Raw genomic sequence first — 25,026 nt, forward strand, 5'->3', positions numbered from 1 at the left:
AATAAATAAATAAATAAATAAATAAATAAATAAATAAATAAATAAATGGACTTTAATAAATAATGATGGCACTTTAAGGCTTTTCAACCTTTTCCTCATAATGAAACATGCATAGAATAACATTGCTTTGGCTCCTGGAATACATATGCTTGCTTGTCAAAGGACCTGACTCCATGGCCCTCCAGGGATGTGTCTTCTCTTGCCAAAGCTCCATCTGAGGGTGTAAATATTTCTACATTTCTGGGAAGTCATTTGAAGATAACCCTAGCCTTAGCAACATGAGGTGAACAGATTTGCAACAAAATCAAGATCAATAGTTTATTCACGGTCAATATTTTATTGAAGAGCAAACAGTTTGGACAGCTGTTTAAGACAGCTTGGCTTGTGGTTTTCTTCAGCTTTGTGATGATATGAAAGGGATTTGTACCTAATAGAAGCCATATTTCATTTTACTTTGCTTATATTCTCTATGTTTGCAGGTGTGTGTGTGTGTGTGTGTGTGTGTGTGTGTGTGTGTGTGTGTGTAAGCATATTTTGATTTGGGGACTGCTGATATGTGGTAGGATATCCTCTCATGCTGTTAGGCAATAGCAGTGAACCACCTCTCTCATGAGCCACAAGAACTACCAGATCACACAGGCAAACAACCAGCCCTCTGTATAATTCTGTGTTTCTACAGAGCTATGATACTCTGTAGGTCAAGAGTGTGCAATACATTTAAATCTTACATTTACAACTTATGATGGATTATTAGGTCATAATCCCATCAGAGGTCATGGTGCATCTACATATATAAAGGAAAGAAAACATTGGTTTCAACACTTTATTTTGAGCCTAGAAGCAAAACAGCTTAGAGGATAAAAACAAAACAGCTGGCTCCAGAGTTATTGCCAGAGAAAAACTGAGCAAGTGCCAAACAAAATAGTCTAGGACACAAAATCAATGCCCATGTTATGAAGATGTAATGAACAGGCAGTGGCTAGGAGGGCCTAATTTGACTATGCAAGTAAAGTGATCAGCTCTGTGGGACAAGCTAGAGGGAGGAACTAACCACACAAACACAGACAAAAGCAAGAATTCAGAGGAGAAGGAGCTTGTATTAGCATTAGTATAGAAATCCATGTCTGTAAGCTTGAAAGTGAAGTCAATCTGTGCACATACTGCTTCTCACTTATTCCTGGTTTGGTTACACAAACCAAATCATGTCTTAGGCCTGGTACCACCCCTGCATCACCCTAACTACATGAAATTGTAGACTTGGATCATGCCTTGGCTCCTTGAGACAACTGAAGATGCTCCATTATTGAAAATTAAAATGATCCCTTTCTCCTTTAGGCTCATCAGTACAGTAAGAACCTAGCAACAAAGCTGAATGGTTTCTACATAAAATCAGGGATGCAGGCCTCTGCCACAGGGCAGCTGAACCCACACATTTATCCTGCTGACTGACAGCAGGTCTGCCATACGTGATTCAGAGAATGCACACCTTCCTTGTTAGAGTCACTGTGATGGTGTTTCCTAGTGATGAGTGGTATAGTGGTTGTGGCCCCAAGTGACTTCTCACAGAGATGCCTATCCGTTTCACACCAGGCTGTCTTCTTAGTCCAGCAGGTGCAACTAACCCTGCATTGACACATGCATTTGTCACTAGCCCAACCAATCACACTCCCTTCTCCAAGAAAGTAGTGTCTGTATCCATTCATATAAATGTTACCTTGTTTCAAATCAGAGATTCCTAGTTCCCTGAACAACTCCCTAGAGAACTTCCATTGCAGCTCAGAGGACTTCCAGCTCATTTGCCATAGGTGTTCTTTTATCTTTCCTAATAATTCTTTGTGATCTCTGGATTATGCTTCTTGTTATAGTTAAGTAAAACAAGCAAACCCCACAGCCATGTGGCCCAGGAAAGTCAAGAATTGCACAGCTCTTGATGGAGGAGCTATGAGGTTAAGAAGGTACCCAGTCCACTGCAGGTCCTCATGCACTACTGAGTAATAAAAAAGTTAGTAATTGAAAGAGTTACTTTCCTAGAGCAGCCATCATGAACCTGTGGGTCATGACCCCTTGGGGGTTAACAACCCTTTCCCAGGGGTCTCCCTGAGACAATCAGAAAACAGATGTTTACATTCCAATTCATAACAGTAGCAAAATGATGGCTACAGAGTAACGGCGAAAATAATTTTGTGGTTTGAGGGGTCACCACGACACGAGGAACCGAATTAAAGGGTCATGGCATCAGGAAGGTTGAGAACCACTGTGTTAGATGTAGTCTTTTTATTTTCAGCATATGTTCTAGAAAGTATTCTCTCCATTGTGTTCTATGCTGAGATTGTTTTGCCTTTGCTTAACAGCTTCTAAGATGATTCGGAGAGGACCGGGAGAGGCTAGGAGACCATGGCTTCTGGCTTCTGAGTCCTTTGTTTTCTCTGTGCAGGTGGGAAAATGGAAAGACAAGTCCCTGCAGATGAAATATTATGTGTGGCCTCGAATGTGTCCTGAGACTGAAGAACAGGAGGATGACCATCTGAGCATCGTCACCTTGGAGGAGGCGCCATTTGTCATTGTGGAAAGCGTCGACCCTCTCAGTGGAACCTGCATGAGGAATACAGTCCCCTGTCAGAAGCGCATCATCTCTGAGTATGACACCTCCTTGGATGGATGGGTCTAGGTGACCTGGGAGAGAGTCAGATATGCAGTTGGCTCACCTAGAGTTAGGCACCCTGTGAAATTCTTAGCTGCCATTGGGCTACAGGATCAATGGGAGTTTTGATCAAATGTGTGGCTCCATCTAAACCCCTGACCTGAAGGAATCTCTGCTGTGTTAAGGTTCCTTTGGATATGCCCAGAGTCGATGATTGGGACCTGAAGTTTACTGAGTTTTAACTCATGGGAATGGGTTTGCTCTGAGCAAGTATTTTGAGAATTGGACCTGTATTTGCAAAGAATCTCACTAGATTTATGCTGTCAAAAGTTGGGGTAGCTACTCTTTGATGAGGAGGGGAAGGGAAACATCTAAAAGGAAGACTGCAGAGTCTCTCAGGATCTCGTAGATATTTTGTATCTCAATTCAGGTTTCAATTAAAACTATGAACTCAATGGGAAAAGTTATTGAACTAAGCATGTAGGATACATGCCTTTTCCTTATCTGTGGTTATGCTTCAAAGGAATGTTGAAAATTGTGCGGGGATATGGTTCAGGATACTGAGATAATTAAAAATACCACAGTTCTAGGTCTGTTCTCTTTCCGCACTTAGGAATAAATTATACTGTGGGGATGAGGGTTGAAGTTGGAGTTTTAATGAAAAAGGTAATTTTCCTTCTTGTACAAAGTCTTGCTTTGTTTGTTTGTTTCTTTAACTGGGTAGGAATAAAACAGATGAGGAACCAGGCTACATCAAAAAATGCTGCAAGGGGTTCTGTATTGATATCCTTAAGAAAATTTCTAAGTCTGTGAAGTTCACCTATGACCTTTACCTGGTGACCAATGGCAAGCATGGAAAGAAAATCAATGGGACCTGGAACGGCATGATTGGTGAGGTCAGTATCAGTCGCCAAGGTCGCAGCAAAGTCATTCCCTCTGTGTAATTATGCTTTGCTTAAATATTGTTAAAGATGTATCTTATGAATTTAACAAAATGTAAAATAGTAACTAGAGAGATGGAGAGAGAGTTCTGGCAGTAATGTGCTGCTTCATAACCATGAGGACCTGAGTTTGAGCCCCAGAACCCAAATAAAAATTCAATCACAGTGATGTGTGCTTATAATCCCAGTGCCTGGAAGGCTCTCTGGGGTCTGCTGGCCAAATTGGTGAGCTCCAGGCTAACTACAGACCCACAAGGAGGTAAATGGTATTCTAGAGGATGATGCCTAAGTTACTGATGAACCATGAGACTTTTGCCTGTGATGGACCTGACTTCTAGAATATTCTAATTGGAGCACTGTGTCTTTCCCTTCAGGTGGTCATGAAGAGGGCCTACATGGCAGTGGGATCACTAACTATCAATGAAGAACGTTCAGAGGTGGTTGACTTCTCTGTGCCCTTCATAGAGACTGGCATCAGTGTCATGGTATCACGCAGCAATGGGACTGTGTCACCTTCTGCCTTCTTAGGTAAATCATGTGTTTACTGGTGATATGAGATAGACTTAAGAACAAGTAGACAGGATGAGAAACAATTGCAGGAAGTGGTCTGTTAACATTGAGTTCACTTGGGAGTACTTGGTTCTTCTTAAACACACAGAAACATATGAGCACCCAGGAATCATTGAGGTCTGATGTCATACAAGAAAGTACTGCTAGAGTGGTCATCGGGAGTCACTGAGCCCCCTCTTCATCTTTAGTGTTCATTTGACCTGAATAAACTTACTCCATCCAGGGTCTTCCTTTTTCTCATCCATAGTCTATGACAGAATATGGTTCTCAATTTGTTGACCTCTGAGTCTTTCTGCTGCAACAACTTCTAAGTTTAAATATCTTCTGTCTTAGTTACTATTGAATACTTGAAATGCTATTGAATACTGTAGAAAGACACAAGGACCAAGGCAACTCATATACAAGAAAGACTTTAATTCAAGACTTGCTTACAAATTCAGAGTTGATACATTATCATCCTGGCAGGAAACCCTGGCAGGAAACAGAAAGCATGGTGCTAGAGCAGTACCTGAATAAGACCCTGGCCCATAGGCAGCAAGTACAGAGAGAGAGAGAGAGCCACTTAGCTTGGTGTGGGCTTTTGAAACTTCAAAGCCCACCTCTAGTGACACACTTCCTCCAACTAGGCCATGCCTCCTCCAACAAAGGCATACCTCCTAATCCTTTCAAACAGTTTATTGACTGGATACTAAGCAGGCAAACACATGAGTCTCTGGTGACTGTACTCATTCAAACGACTAAATCATCAAAAGACCAATTTACTTTTTAATTATCTTCAAGAATTCGGTTTAGGAAGAGCACACACATAAACTCATCAACATCTTCTGTTTTCATATGAGTTTTTTGAGATTTTGCTGGCCAGATGCTTCTTTGTCCCCTTGTTTCTCACTGTCTTCCCCCAATACTATTCTTGATTTCCCTACTTCCTAGCATCACCCAAAAGTAAAAAGTATTAGATATGATTTACAAGTGGGTGAGGTAAGGCCACAACTTCAATTAAATGAGGTCTTTGATGAGCTCATACCCCATTTTTTGTACCTTTTTTTTTTTTCAGGGATTATAGAGGTAGGGATTGGAAAATAAACTGTCACCTTGAAACCAGAACATTGGGCTAGGAGACAGGAAGCCTGGCATGGTCATAAACAAGCTATAAGACTTTGAACTGTCGTAATCACTCCAAGGGGAAAAAGAGGATGCACACTGTTTTTTAAAATGGGAATATTAGAAGAAACAATGCCTAGCCTTTGTTTTCAACTCTGGACTTTCGGAATTAATTCACTTAATGAACCACTAAGTAGACTTATAGATTCTCTGAAACTTGTCTCTAAGTTACTTGAGTTTCTTAGCCAATCTTCTTATTCATGATGAACTAAATTCTGACCCTTCTAATTTTACACAAAATGTTACTAGATGGTATATACACTGAAGTGTTCGGTTTTTGTAGCTTCTTGGTATAACTTATTTGCAACTTTCCTTCATAAGGAAGACTGACATGTTATAAGACATAAAGTAGGTTCTAATTTCAACCCCAGCAGTTACAACTAGGTAGGCCTGGGACTATGGGAGTGTTCAGCAGAATATCTTCTTCCTATGAGTGTCAGGAGAAGGAGAAGTTCACTTATTATAAGAGTAGCAGATGCCAGATTTGCTAACTACCTGCCATGTACGCATGCTGTGCTTATATGAAATTATTGGTGTTGTTACTAGATTCATTGTTAGGCTTTAGAATCTTGGGTAAATTAAACATTTTCCAGGAGTTCTGTAATAAAGCTCAGGTATGTTAGCCATCATACCTTATGTTCTAGTCCATACCACAACCTGGTACCGTTGTGATGGACAGAAACAAATATACAACATTACTACGTTGTGGGAAATGCAAGGCAAGGTTTCAAGATACCCTGGATTCATAATCTGACTGCCACTTCCTGAGTATGAAAGAAACTTGACCTCTTGGACTTAGTTTTCTCCTCTACAAAATAAATACAGCTCTCCCATAATGAAAGGCCCACTGAAACAATTATAAATAATGGTGTATGGAGAAGTCCTTTATAAATTATAAAGATCAATAATGACGTTTGGTATATTTATTTGCAGAAAGTTGCCCCAAGCTAGATAAGGCAGAGGGGTGGGAGGGGGATTACCAATGTGAAGCTTTTACCCAATCCTTGGACAATCATAAAAACATGGAACCATGGTAGGATTTTCATCAATTAGAGTTAAGGATGAAGGAATGTTCCCCACACCAGATGAAGTAGACTCAGATATACTATGTAAGCTTGAGCCCCCGCTGCCTCTGAAAGGCTTTGTGTTTAACAGTTGGTATGTTAAGGTCTGGGGTTTTGTTAAGAGTATTTTTAAATTGATTAAGTGACTTGAGCTTTTATAGTCCCTTTGGGAGTTCAAAAATAAAGTAGGTTTCAGAGTGGAAAATATTTTTTCTATTTTTTATCAATTCCTCCCCTCTCAACTTCATCTTTATTAATGACTTGGAAGAAGGGGAAACAGCATGTTAATTCACCTGTTATGAGTTTACATTGTGAAATGACAGCTTAAAAGGCCAGAACTATTTTTGGGACACAATTGAGGGGCACTGTATCATGGGACAGAATTAAGATCATTTTTTCTGTGTCTAGGGCGTCATAGAGATGGCTTTTGGAATATAGTATTGAGCATATGAGTACATCTAAGACAGAGAGATGTAACTCAGCTGGAATACGTTTAATGATGAAAGAGGCTCAAGGATACATGCACAGAGTACTTTGGTTATCTTGTCCAGCATTAGCCCATTAACCACATTGGTTAGTAATAAGAGACAAATTATAGCTGCTTTGTAATTAAAACACTATGCCTATTCTGTTGCTTCCTGCAAATTTTCCACTACTGCAGACACTGATATTCAAAGTAGATAGGTTTTATTTTACTTTGTTTTGTTTTGGCTTTTGGTTTCTTGAGACAGGATTTCTTTGCCTAGCCTTCACTGTCCTAGAACTATCTCTGTAGACCAAGCTGACCTCAGAGATCTGCCTGCCTCTGTCTCCCAAGTGCTGGGATTAAAGGTATGCACCACCTCTGCCTCATAGCTTTAAAAAAAAAAACTACTGATTGACTTATTTTCTCATATCCTAATGATATCTAGTATGATACCCCACAAGGAAGTAGGCTGGAAAAGCTAATGCAGCCTGTACCCTAAGAAAAGTGTATGGACACAAAAGCAAGGGAGAATGGTTAGTCCATGTATGACAGCGTTGCTGAACTGATTCAACTCTAAAATAGTGCCTACGTTTGTCAAGAATTTGTCCACAAGACTCACAAACACTACAGAAGACTTTTGAGTTTTTTGGTTTTTTATTTTCTGTTTGTTTTTTTTTTTCCATTGTATGGCCATGTTGAGGAGACGAAGCAAGTCAGTTTAATATCATTTACTTGTAAAATATCTGCTCTTTGGAATCACATTGAAAGATCCAGGTATGGTTCCAAAAGTAACAGAAACTGCCCCATAAACCCAGCAGGGCTCAGAAGCATGATGGCGTCTTTATGCATTTGAAATAAAAAGGTCTCTCACACTCAAGTGGAAGATGGGATCTATGTCTTCCTGACTCAACCCTGGCTCTCTGAGGGCACACAATGCACTCGTGGCTTGCTCATCTTAAAATAGGTGTTTTCATGAGCAGATGATTATGGAAATGACGAGCCTTGTGTTCTCTGTTTTGACCCTGAGCTCTGTCCTGCTTTCCTTCCAGAGCCATTCAGTGCTGACGTGTGGGTGATGATGTTTGTGATGCTACTCATTGTCTCCGCGGTGGCTGTCTTCGTCTTTGAATACTTCAGCCCTGTGGGTTACAACAGGTGCCTAGCTGATGGCAGAGGTAAGAATACACGGAACTCCTGCGTCTCCACCCCTCCCCCTCTGAATGCACAACTCAGAACCATTATACCCATTGCTGGTTACGTATATCCTCCCTACTTTCTGTGAAGATGGAGATCATTAGCATCCCTGGTTGTCAGCATAGCAATGGTTAAGAAATGGGCAGTTAAAGTGTGTGCTAGTATTCTCTTTGTTCCCTTTGGGTGCGTATTAGAGCCAAGCCTGGTTTGCTCCCCTGGATCATTAAGGCGAAAGATTGATAATAGAGACGGTTAGCATATGCCTGGGCGCTAGTTTTTAAGCCATAAGTTACGGGCAATTTTTTCAGGGGGAAGGGAATGTGAGGAAAAGGCAGGCTGTATATGCACAGTAAGAATAAGAAAATTTAGAATGGATGAGGGTATATGAAGATTTTTGTGGTCATTAGAGTGTCCCATAGTTGAAAGAGTTACTATTGAGTTACAGAGTCTCCACGGCATGTGTCTTTGGCCTAACCCCCTTCCCCTCCTAAGGAGTATGAAAGTATCACACTTGAAATAAAATGGACACAGAAGACAGGATCTCACTTGTAACTACTATAGGACTGCCTCATTCCCTGGGCAGAGAGACATCAGCATGAGCACAAGTTGTCAGGATCCCAGGAAACATCCCAGGACTTTTGTTAATATGTTGGAAAACTCTGTGGCAGATATTTGTTTTTCCAGTGGAAGTGTGCACAAAGATCCAAATAGTACATGAGGGAGGTCTCTGCCTTCCCAGTCAGGGACAGTAGAGAAGTTACCAATCATGTATAGACGGAAGCCGTAAGATAAGATGGAGGAACATCTATCAAGAAGAACTACAGTTTTGTTCTAGATGTACATGGTCAAGCCAAGAGTCTATGGTCTCTTCTCTGAGCTTCCTTGTACAGAAGCCAGTGTTGCAGCAGGCCAGTTGAGAAGGGTTGGCATTGGAGGGGTTAAGGGAATCCAGGTAATTTTAAAGACGTCAGTTACTAGGGGCTAGAAGATAAAGAAAACGTAGCCAAAAGTACATTCAGTCATCCAGCATTGGCACATGGAGGTCTACGGCAGTGTTAGAAAGAAGTCTTACATTATTCTTCCTGATGTCTTGGAAGGTAAAGTATTTCTTTGGTAGATACAATGGTAAATTTTTAAGAACAAAGGTCAGTGTGACCATGTTAGGATAGTTGGCCATTGCTAACAATTTCATGTGATCTTGATGGTCTCATAGATGAACAGAGGAAGAGTTTGAGTTAGCAAAAGATTTCCCCACACACCAGGACTCTGGAGTTGCTTCTAAGAAACCCTCTTCTGCCTTCCTCAGCTCTCAGAGGAGACACAGGATCTTGAATTGTAAAGCTCTCATTTGAACAGCTCCGTGGAGGGGTTCCCTACTCTTGCCAGGGACTTTTCAGCTCTGGGTACTTGTAGATCAAAGCAGGTCCAGTGATTCAAGCTTAACCTTCTTTTCCCGTCTTTTGTATCACACCAGAGCCAGGCGGCCCATCTTTCACCATCGGCAAAGCAATTTGGTTACTCTGGGGTCTGGTGTTTAACAACTCCGTCCCTGTGCAGAACCCAAAGGGAACAACCTCCAAGATCATGGTGTCAGTGTGGGCCTTCTTTGCTGTCATTTTCCTGGCCAGCTACACTGCCAACTTAGCAGCCTTCATGATCCAAGAGGAGTACGTGGACCAGGTTTCTGGCCTGAGTGACAAGAAGGTAAGAAACCCACCTAAAACCTTCCATATTTTTCTATGCCATCCTGAGCCATACTCAAAGTTCTCATGAAGCTGGTAATTTCCTAAATGTTAGAATCAACAGCTCCTTTTTGTGTTTCTTTCAATTGGGACATAGGCACAGAAGCCGATTCCCTACCGAATTAATATTCCTTCACACTTGCCTTCGGATTCGTAAAAGGTTATCACAAGGACGCCCTGGGCTTCAAATGAGGGGCTTGGTGTGCTAGCAGGTTCTCTGAGTACATAGCAGCTCTTGTTGGATGCAGTTGGGTGTCCTCTCAGCTCAGGGATGCCTATGTGCTGTGCTATTAGAGGACTGCCCATATGTACACACACTGGGGATGCTAGAGCTTTATAGCTCGTTTTCTTCCCAGTGGTGTTTGACTGTGGGTTCCTCCTTTGTTTCTCCGCATACTCGCGTGTTCCTAGGACTGAGTCAGAGGGTTGTTCACATTGTGTCTTCAAAAGAAGTGCTATTTAATGTAAGATTGCCCACTGTGTGGTACAGATGAGTAGGTTGCCCCCATACCAATCGCTGTCCTCCCCACCCACCTGGTGTTGGAGAGAGGAAGGGAGGCACCTGCTGGCTTCCATCTCTCCTGGCTGAGGGGTACAAAAACTGCTCTAAATGTATAGGACCATGTAGGTCAGCCTGAAGCACACCAGTTTTCATGGGTGATTGATTTGTCCCCTGGAAATGCTGCAACCAAGATGCCCAGAGACTAGAAGGACCATGTTTTATGTTTCCCATGTCTGGGAAAGTTTGGGGCCAAAGCATTTTTAAATTCTTTATTTAAAGATGGTTTTCTATTTTTTTTTTTTTTTAGTCTTTAGTATTTAGAAAGTGTGACTTTTCATTTCCACTTCCAAGATAAAGTTCTGATATAAAGATGGATATGTTTTCAGACCAATGGGTAATGCTTTCTCACATGGGTGGGGGTCCTTGGGAGAAGATACTACCTTGACTGGGGAGAGGGGCGGTTTCCCCATCCACGACTCTTCATTCACCAAGAATTCTCAGAAGTGTATGAGAAAGAGAAATAGTTCCTCAAGAGAATTTTATGGTGTTTTGTGTGTGTGTGTGTGTGCATATGTATTTCTATATGTGAGGACATGGGCGTATATGTATGTGAGTGTCTCTGTGTGAAAGAGAGACACACTAATACACTATGTTCACAGCTTATATGTGATATATTACATGGTTTTAGTTTATCTGATTCGTCTTTCTTTTTGCTTTACTTTTCTTTAAATTGTTAAATTATTTTGCTTTATTTTTATTTAAACTTAGAACTGTATTTACTTTCTTCTGTGGGATACTACCTTCCTAAAACATGACTTATTCCTCTAACTCATAATTTATTATACATTTACTTATATGTTCATCCATTTAGTACTTGATTCATTTTTAGACCTTCCTCTTGCTTTTGGTTCCATCATCAGCATCCTTAGTCATTATAGAACTAACTAGAGATGGAATTAATGTCATCCCTCCCTCTGTGCTACCAGCCTTTATCCCTGCCTTCACTTGGCCTTAATGTGGATTAAGTAGGCCATACCCGCCAAAAATCATGGCTGTACCAGAATCTTTCAGGGCTCTGCTGCCAAGTTCAGATTTGTCAGAGATACGGTACTTGGCTGGTGTCATCAAAATGTGGCCAAAATCATGGGAAGATGTCATCTCACACTAATTTGGAAAAGGTGTAGTGGATCAAATTCCCAAGCATGAATTGGGCATATGTGATAAGTTCATGCCTCTATACATCAACATGGCAATGGTAGGGTGGGTCGCAGTTGACACATGGCAACCTACTATAGTTTGTCTTATTGTTTTCTTCATATGTCTTTGAAAATCACTCCTTATACTGCGTGTATCACTCTCATAACTTCATTTTACTGAGAAACAACTTGTAATGTGTTTCTATTTGAATTAAAAATAGTTAAGATGACATGGGGCATGTTTCTCTTCCCTAGTGGCCATCCTAGGCTACATGTAGCAGAGAAGATGTGAACCTGTCATACTGGTGTTTTCTAAGAAATTAAATCACATTGGTAATTTTACATATAAGTAATAATATAATCACACATATGATAATAATAATGATATAATAATAATAAGTTATCTTACATATAATAAACACAGCTGATTGGTCCCTTTATTAATGACCATTAGCTCTCCAGTGTCTTTGGCCAATGCTTGCATCCTGCACCCTAGGCATCGTATCTCTCCATCATTTTTACCATAGTTGTATACAGGCATCTGCCTGGAAAATTGTTCTTCCCAATGCTCCCTTACTCCTACTTAAAGCAGGCTCAGGATAGAGACCCTTTCCTTGTGGAACTCTCCTAGACTCATCTGGACAGCCCACAGGCTCCGTTTCACCACAACTATTTAGGCCTTTATTATAACACATCTTCCATGTTCTGTACAATAATACGAAGACTTGTGCATAATAGTATGTCTCTTTGACTGTGAATGTTACAGTCAGGGACATTATTTGGTCATTACTAGGGCCAAACAAAACAAAAACCAAACAGGAGTAAAAGAAAAGAGAAAGAAAAAAGAAAGGAAGAAAGGAAGAAAGAAAGAAGGAAAGAAAGAAAAAGAGAGAGAGAGAGAGAGAGAGAGAGAGAGAGAGAGAGAGAGAAAGAAAGAAAGAAAGAAAGAAGGAAGGAAGGAAGAAAGGGAGGAAGGAAGGAAGGAAGAAAGAGACAGTCCATGTGAGAATGGAGAAAGAATCACGTATTTCGAAGCTTTCTGTGCCCAACAGGAGATGAAGCAAAGCCACAAGGCAGCAGGAGCCTTTAACAGCTGCTTAATCTGGAAATGATTGAAAATGGTTATCTGATGGATTTTGGAATGGCACAAATGACAAAATAGTAAATTACAAGCATCCTACCAGAAAGTGTCAACATAATCTACATAATTATAGAAAACATTTAGGTAACTAATGACATATGACTGCATATGAGTGTCAGGAACAGTTATAAAAATCAGAGGAGAGCATTTTGAAAGTATACTTAAAACATCAAAATTCATATTAGCGTTACTTCAAAACACCTAAAGAAAACAAAATCTTGAAACTGGCATGGTAATACCTGTGAGGGAGCATATTATTTGAATTTATAAAAAGGGAAATAATGTATGTGTTGAAACAATATTATTGAGAGTAGAAATAAGATGATTTGTAAGATTTTTTTTTTCAACAAAATTACTTTCCCATCCATCCAGGCAAGCAACATTTACAGTTGAGAAGGGTTCTGAAGCTTGTTCGGACTATCAGTTGTCATATCATCTGTGTCATTCAAATCAAGAGATCTGTAGTTCATATATATAACTTTAAAATATCCCTTAATATTTGGGCAGGGGAAAAAAAGTTGTGCACTGAGATTTCATTGTTATTGATAAGGACACCCACCCCTGTTGCATGCTCTCTCTTGGATTGTCCTGCACTCCAGTGAACCCAAAACTACCAGGAGATATAATGGAATGTGGGTGGGCCAACCTTCTGACAACCCTACTGTACCCCCCTCAGACACCCAGGTGGGAAGGGGGAGTGAAGACGTTAGTGCCACGCTTTTGACTGAGCAATGAGCCCATGGTACTTGTTCTGATGTTTCTCACCTATCCAGATGGATGTTCCATTTTGCTGTCTGCCAAACATAGTACAAAAGGAAAAGACTTCCACCCACCAGTACTTGCTGGGTACTAGGTACATTATCTTCACTGCATATGTGTGTGCTATTTGTGTAATTTTTCATCCAGGTGTGACTATTTTCATTTCCCATAAGGACACTGCAACTCCCAGAAACTTCCCTGAGGTTTCAGACCAAGGTTGAAAACATGAGTATTTGATTCTAAAAACATTTCCTAGGATATTTCCCTTGAATCACAGGCAATATTATAACATAGATTCAGACTAATGTATTAGTTTATTTTTTTATTACAGTAACAAAATAACTAACAAAAGGAACTTAAGGAACGAAGGGAGGGATTACTCTGGCTCATGGGATGGGATGAGGTCCATCATGGTAAGGAAAGCACAGTATTAGAGTATTAGATGTTTGTCACACTGAAGCAGAGAATGTACATGAGGTAGGCCACAACTATGGAGCTTCATGCCCCGACCCCCAACAACTCAATTCTACCAACAAGGCATCATTTACTAAGGACCCCAAAACCTTCATAAATGGTGCCAGCCACTGGGGGATCCACTGAAACAAGTAATCCTAAGGAACTACTTCACAGTGCCACCACAACAGTCCATATGGCCACCCCTGACTCTGCTCTAGTGAATTCTTACTCGCTTCTCTGCCCTTCCATTAACTGGCTGTTTGGGGTCCACTTAACCCAGATTTTATACATTCTATCACTGTTCTTACTACTACTGATAGAGATCACCACTGTTATTCTCACCAATGATACTTCAGCACTGTCTTGGCTAATGCTCTTTTCAACTCCTTTTAAGCCAGGCATAATGCCAAACACATTGCAGAGACAGTCTTGTGTAATGGTGTCGTTAATATCTTCATTCGTAGATGAGGCAATTGAAGCTAAGAGGTTAAGTTACTTGCCCTCACCATATTCTTAGACGCCTATCACCCCCACCAGTGTGACAAGCTATTTACAACATGATGCTTTTTCTAGTTAAGCACCCTTTGCCTACCTCCCCTGGATACCTTATCAAAGTTTAACAAGCTAGATCATTTCCCTGCACTAAAAAAATTAAGCTATCTAATTAATTAAGCCATAATAATTAGATAGCATTCTAACATTTGCACTTGTTTGATAAATCTTTCAGGGGCATCATTGAAGTAGACAATAACAGTGATTTCCAGTACTTGGGAAGGCTAATAGCTTTCAAATTGACATTAGCCTGGGTATAAAGTGACCCTGACCTTTAAGCCATTGTTGGACGGCAGCAAGCGGTATCACTCGGAAGGAGAGGGATCACTGATGGAGGCAGTGGGGATGAGATCCATTTAAGGAAGCCTGCAGGGAGATGGAGATGACAGAGGCCTCAGCTGGCTGGCTGTGTGGCCACTGGGCTCACCGCGATATCGGGCTACATTCTGCTCCACACATTCTAACACCACTGTGATACCCTCCAGTTACATTTTGTAGATTACTTCCAGAAGGAGTTAGAAAAGCTTTGTTGACAACCTGTTTACCTATGCAGACAACAGCAGTCTTTGCCCATGGCACATTCATTAGCAAGTATTCTACCCTGGTGGAATGTCTTCAGCCCTGCCTACAGCCATGGGAGAAAAATAATGATGGCCACATAACACCTAAGTGAGGACCCCTTGGCTTTTCTAGATCAATCATAAGGCCGGGTTTCTGAGATACGTCATAGGCTTCTGAAACTCACTGTGTCTCTTTTTGGCATGAAAGCAGGTAATGGTTTGAACGTCCTCCGCCAGTCTCAGGTTGAAATTTAACTCACATTGTAGCAGCATTAAAATCTGATGAGGTCATGAGGACTCTGCCCCACAAATGGACTCATGCTTCTTGGTTGGAAGTGGCCTGGTTGTTCCAAGCCTGGCTTTGTTGTGAATGTGAGTTCAGTTCCCTCAACTCTCTTGCTCTGGCCTTCTTGCTCTCTCTTGTCATGCGCACAGGCTTCCTCACAGTGTGTTGCTGTCATGTTGTGACACAGCTCTAAGGCCTCTGCCAGATACTGATAACACATCCTAAACTTGCTAGCCTCTGGAAGAGTGAAGAATAGATTTCTTTAGAAGTCACCAGGTCTGTAATATTGTGTTATAGTGATATACTGGGGGGAGACAGTAGGGTGTGGCTGTCAAGCCAACAGGCATACAAACAAGTAAGCCTGCAAACCTGAGGGAGAGTGGTTTGCTGATGAGTATTTTCATTGGGCTACTATCCTGAAACAACCGGATGTCAGTGAGTTTATGTGAAGAAATGGGGCCATGATTCCTATCCTACAAATGTATTTTGCTTGCTCTATTAACTTAGGCTAAAAGCCAGCAGGAGCCAGCTCAAACCAGATCTGGCATACCCTGGCTCTAGCAGAGACCATCGTGATCAAATCATGGAGTGCTGGGCTAAGAATAGTGTAGGAGGAGGGTCAGGCATGAGGAATGAGCCAGATCACTAGCAGTGAGGGCCTAGGCTGGACATCCAGGTACATGCAGACTCCATGCAAAGCAGTCTTCTAGGGGCTTTCAAGAAGCATGTCATCTTTAAAAAAACAAAAAACAAAAACCACTGTCTTTAATTTTTTAAATGAAGTATTTATTTATTTATTTATTTATTATCTTTTTATAATAAATAGCCAGGGTTTTACATTATCTGGCTTCCAACTCATTATGTTGCTGAGACTGGTCTTGAACTTGTGATCCTCCTACCTCCACCTCCCAAATGCTAGGATTACAAATGTGTGCTGCCATACCCACCAATGTGTCCTCTTGGAAAAGCTGATAGACAGCAGGCCTTCTGGAAATGGCCAAAGAATAGAAGCGCTCACATCCTGGGGGCATATGGAGGACAAAACACACATGGTTAGGGGAGGAACATCTGCCTCTTTTTTCATCTTAACTGTCAAGAGTGAATCCAATGCTTTTTATGGACCACTAGTCTACCGCAAGTCCTCCTTTCTCCTGCCAGGGCAACCCCTGTTCAGATGGGTCCAGAATAAACCCTAAGCTCTTGGATAAGCTCAGAGCTGATCACCTGGGCCAGCTATTACCACTTGAGTAGTTTTGCTTAAGCCTGAATCTTCGTGTTTCCTAGGAGACAATCTTGAGTCCTAGTTCTAGGACCTATCTTCACTGGGACAGGAAGTCTGTAAGCTCCATTGAGATTTGGGAATGGTCACATTCAAGACCCAGGCTGTAGATGAACCAGTATTCACCACTAGGCTGCCATGGGGCCTTCCGAGACTCCTTTCTCTCCTTTTCTATGTGTCCCTCCACACATCACCCCGATAGCTGCCTTTCTTCTAGCATCCCGTGACTTCTCACCCTGGATTCCTCACCACTGAGTCCCATTGTCCCAGTGGGTCACTGAGGAGGAAGGAAGGTGTCATCAAAAATGCATATCTACAACCCAACCTTTACATCCAGTGAATTCTGACCCAATTTGGGAAAGTGGACCTTTGTAAACATAACTTAAGACTTTGAAGTGAGTTCATCCTCTCCTTGGTTTTCAAGGTAGATATTCAATGTGGCTGATAATAATGAGCCCTATAAGCAAAATTCATAGGGTTTTTTTTTGCCACAAAAGAGGAGGAGAAGGCCACATAATGTAACTTGTATTGAAGGGGCAGATGATAGAACTATTAAAAGTTGGAAAAGGTGAAGTCTCCCCTGGACCTCTAAAAATATTATGGCATAGCTGACAGCCTGCGTAAGTTATGAGAAGACATTTATGCCCGAGGTCGCTTGTGTGGTAGCAACAGAAACTTAATGCAGAGCCATGGATGGCTCTTTCTAGAGTCTGCACTTTGAACTGTTTTTCTGCCATTTAGACTTGGGGTCTTCTCTCTCTCTCTCTTCTCAGCTCCTATACTCAGCCCTATGGCCCTGTCCTTATGAAACCAGTATTTCTCACAGCAGGATTTGATTCTTCTTTGCGTAGACTCCACCCACTTTGCGCTGGAAATTTTCAGGGAAATGTGTTACACCCAGAAGGCCTTTTCTTTGCTGATACATTTTAGGGCAACAGGAAGGATCCTCAGTGGCGCCGTGTGCTCCCTTGTCTTGACCTTGAGCTCGAGTGATGCCATTTTCTCTCCATGCTCTGTGCACAATCTTCCACAAGACCTGTTGTGAGGTCATTGTTGTGAGGGAAAAGTGACCGAAGGCTTGTTTTTTGTAAAATGTATCACCTTCACGGTTTCTTTGTGGTAAAAATCTGTTCTTAATGCACTAGTTTATGGCATGTAGTTTATGTCCCAGACTTGGAGCAAACTTTATTTGGCCATTTAAGTGCATGCAACTCCCTCCTAATCCCAGAAGCACAGGTACCCATCGATGCACACACACACACACACACACACACACACACACACACAGGCACATACATCTGTGTAAAGGACATAGGTCTCCTATGTATAAAGAATGTGAGTCAGAGCATGTCATCTCAAATTGATGGTCTTTCTCGTGAGGAAAAAAAGAACACAGATTTGTTTCACTCAGCAGACACTAGTGGGGCCATATTTTCAATAAGTAAAGTGATGTGAAACTAAAGAAGGAAGGAAAAGAGGGAGAAAGGGAAGAAGGGAGGGAAGGGAGGGATGGAAGCAGGGAAGGAGGGAGAATGGAGGGAGGGAGAGGGTGGGAGAGAAAGGGGTTGTGGTAGCAGAAGAGGAGGAGGAGGAAAGAAAAGGCTGAGGAGAAAAAAAACATTGGACCTAATCTTGGGCTAGATCTGCAGAAGTTATTCTTTAGAAAGCTATCCTTATGCAAGATGCTAGATGACTAGAGGTTCCCAGGAGCTGGAATTTTTTTAATGTAATTATGCAAATTAGCATTAACTTGCCCTCACTGTTTTCCCACATGAATTGAACTGTACTATGCTGAAAGGAAAACCAGTAGCAGGCAGCTCCCACTTCAAGTGGAAGCTCAGTTATGCTTGCTGGTCTTGTGGGAAAAGCTGGAAGTCCTGTTCTCATCCCTGGGGTCACTGAGTGTATCTGTGGGGTGGGTTCTGGGCCCAGCTTTGGATGAGCTCTGGGGCCTCTCCGAGTTGGGACTTTCTGTGTAGACAAAAAATTTCTTTTCTCCGAGAAGAGAGTTGTTCTGTTTAGTTGGCTCTTAAAGACAATTTCTTCCTTCTGAAGTTTATTTACATGAAAGGGAAATAAGCCTGTTCTCCAACACCCTTTTCTCTCTGATTATAAACAAAAATTAAAAATAATTGTTTTAATCCAGGGAAACTGAGCTTACGAAATCTCACTTGTGGGTTAAAAAATGTACTAAGAATTAGTGTTTCCCTTCTAACTAAGTTTGAATCCTTGGAGACAATTTAACACAGCATGAAAATTTATCTGTGGCCTAAGGCATTAATCCTAGACTGAATCAGGCTTTATGGATATCAGAATTATATTCACAGTCAAAGTCAGAGACTGGACAAGGTCTGGTTCTTTATGGACGCTTCAGACTTGCCAACTTTCACATGTGACCAGCTACAAAGGTGACAAGTGTGGCAAAGGTTCTCAGTGAATTGTGTACTGCCTGTTATTTTTTGGAGCCTTTCTGACTAGCTGGGCGTCTGTGAGTAGGGACCCAGGATCGCTTGGCACTGGGAAAGCCCAGTTGCTTCATTCACAACTCTGTGTTGAGATTTCCTTTCCAACATGGGTCACAGAGAATATTTTTAAAAACCACTAACGCTCTGTAAACATCGAAGCCTGAGACCTTTCCCCTGCCCAACTTGGACAGGAGCCTTCATTCACACCTTCAAGGATACTGGCTCCGAGCCAGTTCAATCCCCAGAGCAGCAAGGGAGGAGACAAAAATGAGCAGGCAGGCTCCCTGGCAGATGAGGCAACTCCAGTTTTCAGAGAAATCAGGAATGAAAAGATTGGGTCTCAGTTTCTCTCTTGACTATCACAGGATTTACACTGGAGAGCCCATCCACGTGCTGAATGTATTTATTTGCAGACATGAGGAACTGAGCCCAAGTCCCAAAACTTACATGTGAAAGCGAGGCATGGTGGCATGGGCTTGTAATGCCAGCCCTGGAGAGGCTGACATGGGGCTGGGCAGCCAGCCTAAAGCACTTGGTGAGTCCTAGGCCATTGAATGACCCTGTCACAAAAATATTTAGACAGCACTGAAAGAACAACATATGAAGTTGTCCTCTGGCCTGCAGATGCATGTGTCACAGACAGCAGGTCTCCCAGCAGAATGTAACAGCACAGTCATGTGGGGAAACTTTCTCATTAGATACAACTCTGTACCACTGCCTGGATCCAGGGACTCCAAGCTCCTGTTACACAAATGAGAAACCCAGAAAACCCAAGCTAGTTTGGGGAGAAAATTTCCATAGGGAGGTACTTTTCAGAGAACCTTCCCATAGTGTCCCCAGGCCAACGTGGGGCACTCACAGTCGAAAGGTGGGAAGACTGTCAGTCAATAAACACTGGAGTGATGGCATGACTAGCTGTATTAAGAGTTCATAGACTAATCTTCCCACCAACAATATCCCTGGGGAGCCCTTGAACTTTCCTGGCAGGGAGTAAATAAATATCAGACATCTACAATGCTTGCTCTATAAAGCTCTTTCCCTAAGATCTTCACATTCTGTCACCACTGCCCGACACACATCTCAGAGATCAGAATATAGGATCAATCATAGCAGAATTCATGTACATTTGTAGCTATGGACTAGGATCAATAGCTGGGTCAGACCAACTCACTTTTTTTCTGCCCTTATGATCATATTTAGCGATCATACCCTACACAAGGCCAGTTGTTACAGCTTCCTGGTCTGACTTCTCTGAATTTCAAAGCAGCGACTCTAACACCCATAACAGAGATGGATATTCACCCAGTTTAGGTGCACAGCAAGTGCATTTGGCCTTCGATTACTCTGGTCTAGGAGTCTTTCCAGCTACCCCTTGTAATCTTCATCAGTGTGCATATAGAATCTTGACTCTTCCCATGTTTCTTGTGGGATCAGTGATGCATTGAGCAGCAAGCAGTACCAGAGTTCCTGCTACTCAATCTCTAATCTCCAAGGACAGAGATCACTCTCAGGAGCCTTCCTTTTGATGGAAACAGAAGAAGAACTGGGGAGCAAAACAATGTCCCCTGTTTCATCCTTATCTGAGGACAGTAGTAAAGAGTAAAGGATGAACAAAGGCCACTATCTCAGAAGCACTGTAACAAGGCCCTCAAGGACGTAAGCTTGAAGGCCACCTTGATAGCAAATTCCCTCATGCTTATTCTGTAAAACCTCCTCACACATCTCCCAGCTAACCACTAGCACCACAGAACATTTCTAGTAATGTACAAGTTGCACAAGTGTTTTGCAAGAACTGATTGCCAGGAGACCCTGAGACAGCCAAGACCCGGCCATTGTTGGACGGAATGAAAAAGGTCAGGATGGGGCTGGTGAGATGGCTCAGTGGTTAAGAGCACTGACTGTTCTTCCAGAGGTCCTGAGTTCAATTCCCAGCAACCATATGGTGGTTCACAACCATCTGTAAGAGGATCCGATGCCCTCCTCTGGTCTGTCTGAAGACAACTACAGTGTACTCATATACATGAAATAAATAAAATAAATCTTAAAAAAAAAGAAAACAAAAAGGACATGATGATGGTGCTGAAGGAAGAAGGCTGTAAATTCTACCAATGCCTCTCAGTCGGTTTCAAATACAGATTGAGCGAGATGGGTAATAGCATGGTGTTATGCAGGGCATCACAACCCAGGGCAGGGGAACCTCTGAGGAACAAGTTTCTTCTTGCTTGACAGAGGAGGGCAGTGAAACAAACTCAATTGTCTAACGCACTTGTCACTACAAACTGTCACTCGCACACACTGCCGAGTGCATGTGTGGCTTTGACTTTGGGCACTGAGCAATTTTCTGCCTTTCCCTTTATCTTTCTAGAAGCATGCCAAGTTAATTGCAGCAAATTATGTATAAACCTTTCTCTCTGCCAATCAGGGCCTACTGAGCAGGCAAGAGATGGTCTCACCTGCTTCCTTACGCAGATTGATATTCAAACATCCATAGAACAGTACAACCTTCAGCTCACCCATGACTCCAGGTAGCTACTTTAAAAAGGCTGCTGCAGGAAAGTTTGTTTCAACTCTTGGCTGCACCTTTGAGAAGGCTGAGAAGGCTCAGAGGCATAGTCAGCTCCACTGTGTTCCCAGCACCAGAGAGATGCACTATAACCCTTTTATAACTTAAGTCCCGACCTAGGAAGTCATCCCAGGGTTGGATATACTTTGGGATGGTTTGGAATAGAAACAACGTGGACAGGAAAATTTATTTCTGACATGCTCCTCTGGCCTGACAACCATAAATGCATGTTTTTTCAGTATATGTTGTGATGTGTTCATAAAAAGATAAAGGGAGGTGTGGGGGGGTATGTTCTATGGAGGTGTGGTGAGGTATAGGGGAAGGGGATGTCTCAGTGGGCCCATGCCAAGGTATCCCTTCCCCATGAGGGACCAGCCACATGACAGTATATTATAGAATAGAGTTTATTCAGGGCATGGGGAGGGGAGTTAAGAGAGTAGTAAGGCAGAGAGAGAGGAAGGGATGGAGGGATGGAGGGATGGAGGGAGGGAGGGAGGGAGGGAAGGAGGGAGAGAGAGAGAGAGAGAAGAGGCCGGTCATGAGCACATAGAGAGAGGGGAGAAGGGGGAATGGGGAAGGGGTGAGGGGACAGGGAGCAAGAAGGGAAGAGCAAGAGAACAAGAGAGGGAGGAGGGGGCAAGCATCCCCTTTTATAGTGGGTCAGGTCCAGGTAACTGTGGCGTGGAGCTTAGACAGAATGCTAACATGGTGGGCACCCTTACACTGGATTAGCCTTGCCATAATGGCACCTGACTGCGGAATAGCTGCAGTCAAGGGCAAGCGTATACTCATCTCTACAAGCATGATCAACACATGAGGAAAACAAACAAAAAGACTCCAGAATCTCCCACCGTGAGATTAACCAGCAGAGAGCCTGGACCGTTCAGTCATTTGTTTTGAAGATGCTCTGTGTAGAAGGGCAACTTATTCCCCAGTAGTCACAGGGTGATCCTGACTGCCTTACCTTGTTCTAGCATTTCCTAGGCTCCTTTTAAATTGAAATCTTAGTCTTGCTTGTCAACTCCAAATCACTGGAAAGAGGCTTTTAAACACAATTGTCAGCCTGATGTTCTGAGGTAGGCATGCTACAAACTAGACATTCTACAGGGCACCGAGGGGCATTCCTATGAGGGAGATGCCATCATGATAAGGGTAGGGTGGAGTCAAGATTGAGTGTTGGGCAAAGACCATGCCTATAAGGTGGCTTAAGCTCTTCTTTGGAAGCACTCATCATCCAGTAGCCCTGTGTACTAGGAAGCATCTCTCAAGGTGACAAATGACCCAGCTGAGCAAGCTTTTTACTTCCACTCACTCGTGATGGCACTAGCTACTTAGATGTAAACTGCTGTGTAAATAGGAAAATATCCAGGGTTCCATGGAGAGTAGGAATCACAGAAAGAAAGTAATTCCCCAAGCAATCTGTCATCTGAGCCAGTTGGTCTGAGTGACACCATTTTCCTGGAATGCTGTAATGGTTACTTATGTATAGATGATACCAAAATCTCTGGTTTTAGTGGACTCCAGCTATTGTCGGTTGCTTAGTTGGTCCCATGTGATCAATGGTGGGACCTAATGGTAGAAGGATCATGTGGTACAGTTTATCCCATGATGGACAGAGGAGAGGATATCAGGTTCAGGGTGATGCTTCCTCTTAAGTTAACTCTCCACAAACATTGAATAAGCTTACCATGAGATGTTCATTAGCACTCTTCTGAGTGCTTCTAAATCCAGCCACATCAACAACCAAAATCACTATCATGAAGACTTTTGTACACTTAAAATCCCCGTTTAAATCTTTATGTAAAAGCAAAGCAACTTTAAACTGTCTCTTAAAATACATTTTACAGAGCATTTATATCGGGAAAATAGAATTATCACCTACTCGTATGTTAGTAAGATATCTTTTCAGGTCATCTCCCTTTTAAACCTGAGATCCTTCAGGTTTCAATATTGATTTTGTAGACACATACCTGTGTAAGAAAACAGAGACTTCTTGGTTTGGGACCCAGAACTAAATAAGACATCATAATGTCCCAGGAAATGGGCATATGTGCTGACTACCGATGTTCAGGGGCTGCCCCCTCTGAAGTAAAGGAGTGTTCTTAGTGACTGGCTACACTTATTAAAGGATGAATGCTCCTAGGACACATGCTGGTACTAACACTAAACTTCTGCTCTCTGATGGATTAAATTGCCCTTAATTAGCTAACCATTTGCAGTTCCCGTTTCACTGGGGGAAGTGTGTTAGTGTTTTTCAACAGCTGATTTAGCAATGAACTATTGAAAATGGTGTGTCTTTACCTTGGAGCTTGGGGAAAATTGCATTCCAAAGCCACAAATGAATCACCATTTGTATTGGGTGCTTTTTTGCAAGATGAGCAATCATCATGACCCTCACCCACCAATCCCTGATAGCCACTATTATAAAGCCACTTTGATAAAGACTCCAGAGTTCACCAGTCATTTGTGACCCCTGTTTGACACTCAGCTAAAAACTTTACCTTTTTTTTTCTTTGTTTACTTATCCCCTGAAACTTACTTTTTAGGCAGATGCTAAAAACCAGGGAGAAAAACAAGTCAAGAGGCTCTATGGTCTTCCTCTGTTCCTAAGCCCTCTGGAGCCTCCCTTCCCAGTTAGAAGTTGAAAGGTTTTCCTCCCACTAGCTTTGGTGGTGATTTAAGGTTTAGTACTTGCCAAATGGTCAGAACTATATGTACCTCATGCAGGCTAAGTCCTCAGTTCATATTAGTGTTGTGTGTTATCTGCAGCCGCAGCTTTCCCCCTAAGACCACCAGAGCTTTTGGTGCATTCACCCTTAACACATACTGCTTATTGCTGGGGCTCATCTGGCCTTGCCTGGGTGATGGGACACTGGCACGATGACGTCCTCCAAATATGTGATAGCAATTCGCCATTGCTTTTCAGTCTTACCCCACACTTGTCTTTAATTCATTCATCAGAGAGCCTCAAATCTGCTATTTATCCCTCTCTGGAACTGAGTGCAGGAAGCAACTGGTCTGTGTGAACATACTGCCACTCATCTCTGTACTTATGGAAGGCTTTGTTTTGCATACGATGAAAGAAAAAAAACTGCAGTATTGTGGGGAAGTGGAAGACTATTGCCTGGTGGGGAAGGCATGGTGGCACAAGCTTGATGTGGCTGGTGACATTGCTTTCCCACTCATGAGCCAACAATGTGTTCTTCCACACAGTCTTTTTTAGGAGAGCTTATGTCAGAAGTTCTCAACCTGTGGGGTGTGACTCCTCTGGGGGTTGAACAACTCTTTCACGGGTGCGGGGGGTTGAGTAGCAGATATCCTGTATATCAGCTATGCACATGACAATTCATAACAGTAGCAAAATTACAGTTATGAAATATCAATGAAAGCAATTTTATGGTCTGGGGTCGCCACAACATATGGAACTGTATTAAAGGGTCACAGCATTAGGAAGGTTGAGAATTACTGACTTAGTTGATGTCATCTTT

The 25,026-nt window shown here is 42.3% G+C and overlaps 1 protein-coding gene across 1 annotated transcript in view; it reads left to right on the forward strand.

Moving 5' to 3' along the window:
* Positions 1-25,026, forward strand: part of Grin2b (glutamate ionotropic receptor NMDA type subunit 2B) — a 446,438-nt gene that overhangs the window by 394,793 nt on the left and 26,619 nt on the right. The window contains exons 5-9 of the mRNA XM_028781023.1: positions 2,435-2,637; positions 3,366-3,537; positions 3,957-4,110; positions 7,893-8,018; positions 9,512-9,741. Of these exons, the coding sequence (XP_028636856.1) occupies positions 2,435-2,637; positions 3,366-3,537; positions 3,957-4,110; positions 7,893-8,018; positions 9,512-9,741 (885 nt within the window). The remainder of the gene's footprint in view (positions 1-2,434; positions 2,638-3,365; positions 3,538-3,956; positions 4,111-7,892; positions 8,019-9,511; positions 9,742-25,026) is intronic.

This window comes from Grammomys surdaster, unplaced genomic scaffold (genome assembly GCF_004785775.1).
Source record: "Grammomys surdaster isolate TR1022 unplaced genomic scaffold, NIH_TR_1.0 373, whole genome shotgun sequence".
NCBI classification, from domain to species: domain Eukaryota; kingdom Metazoa; phylum Chordata; class Mammalia; order Rodentia; family Muridae; genus Grammomys; species Grammomys surdaster.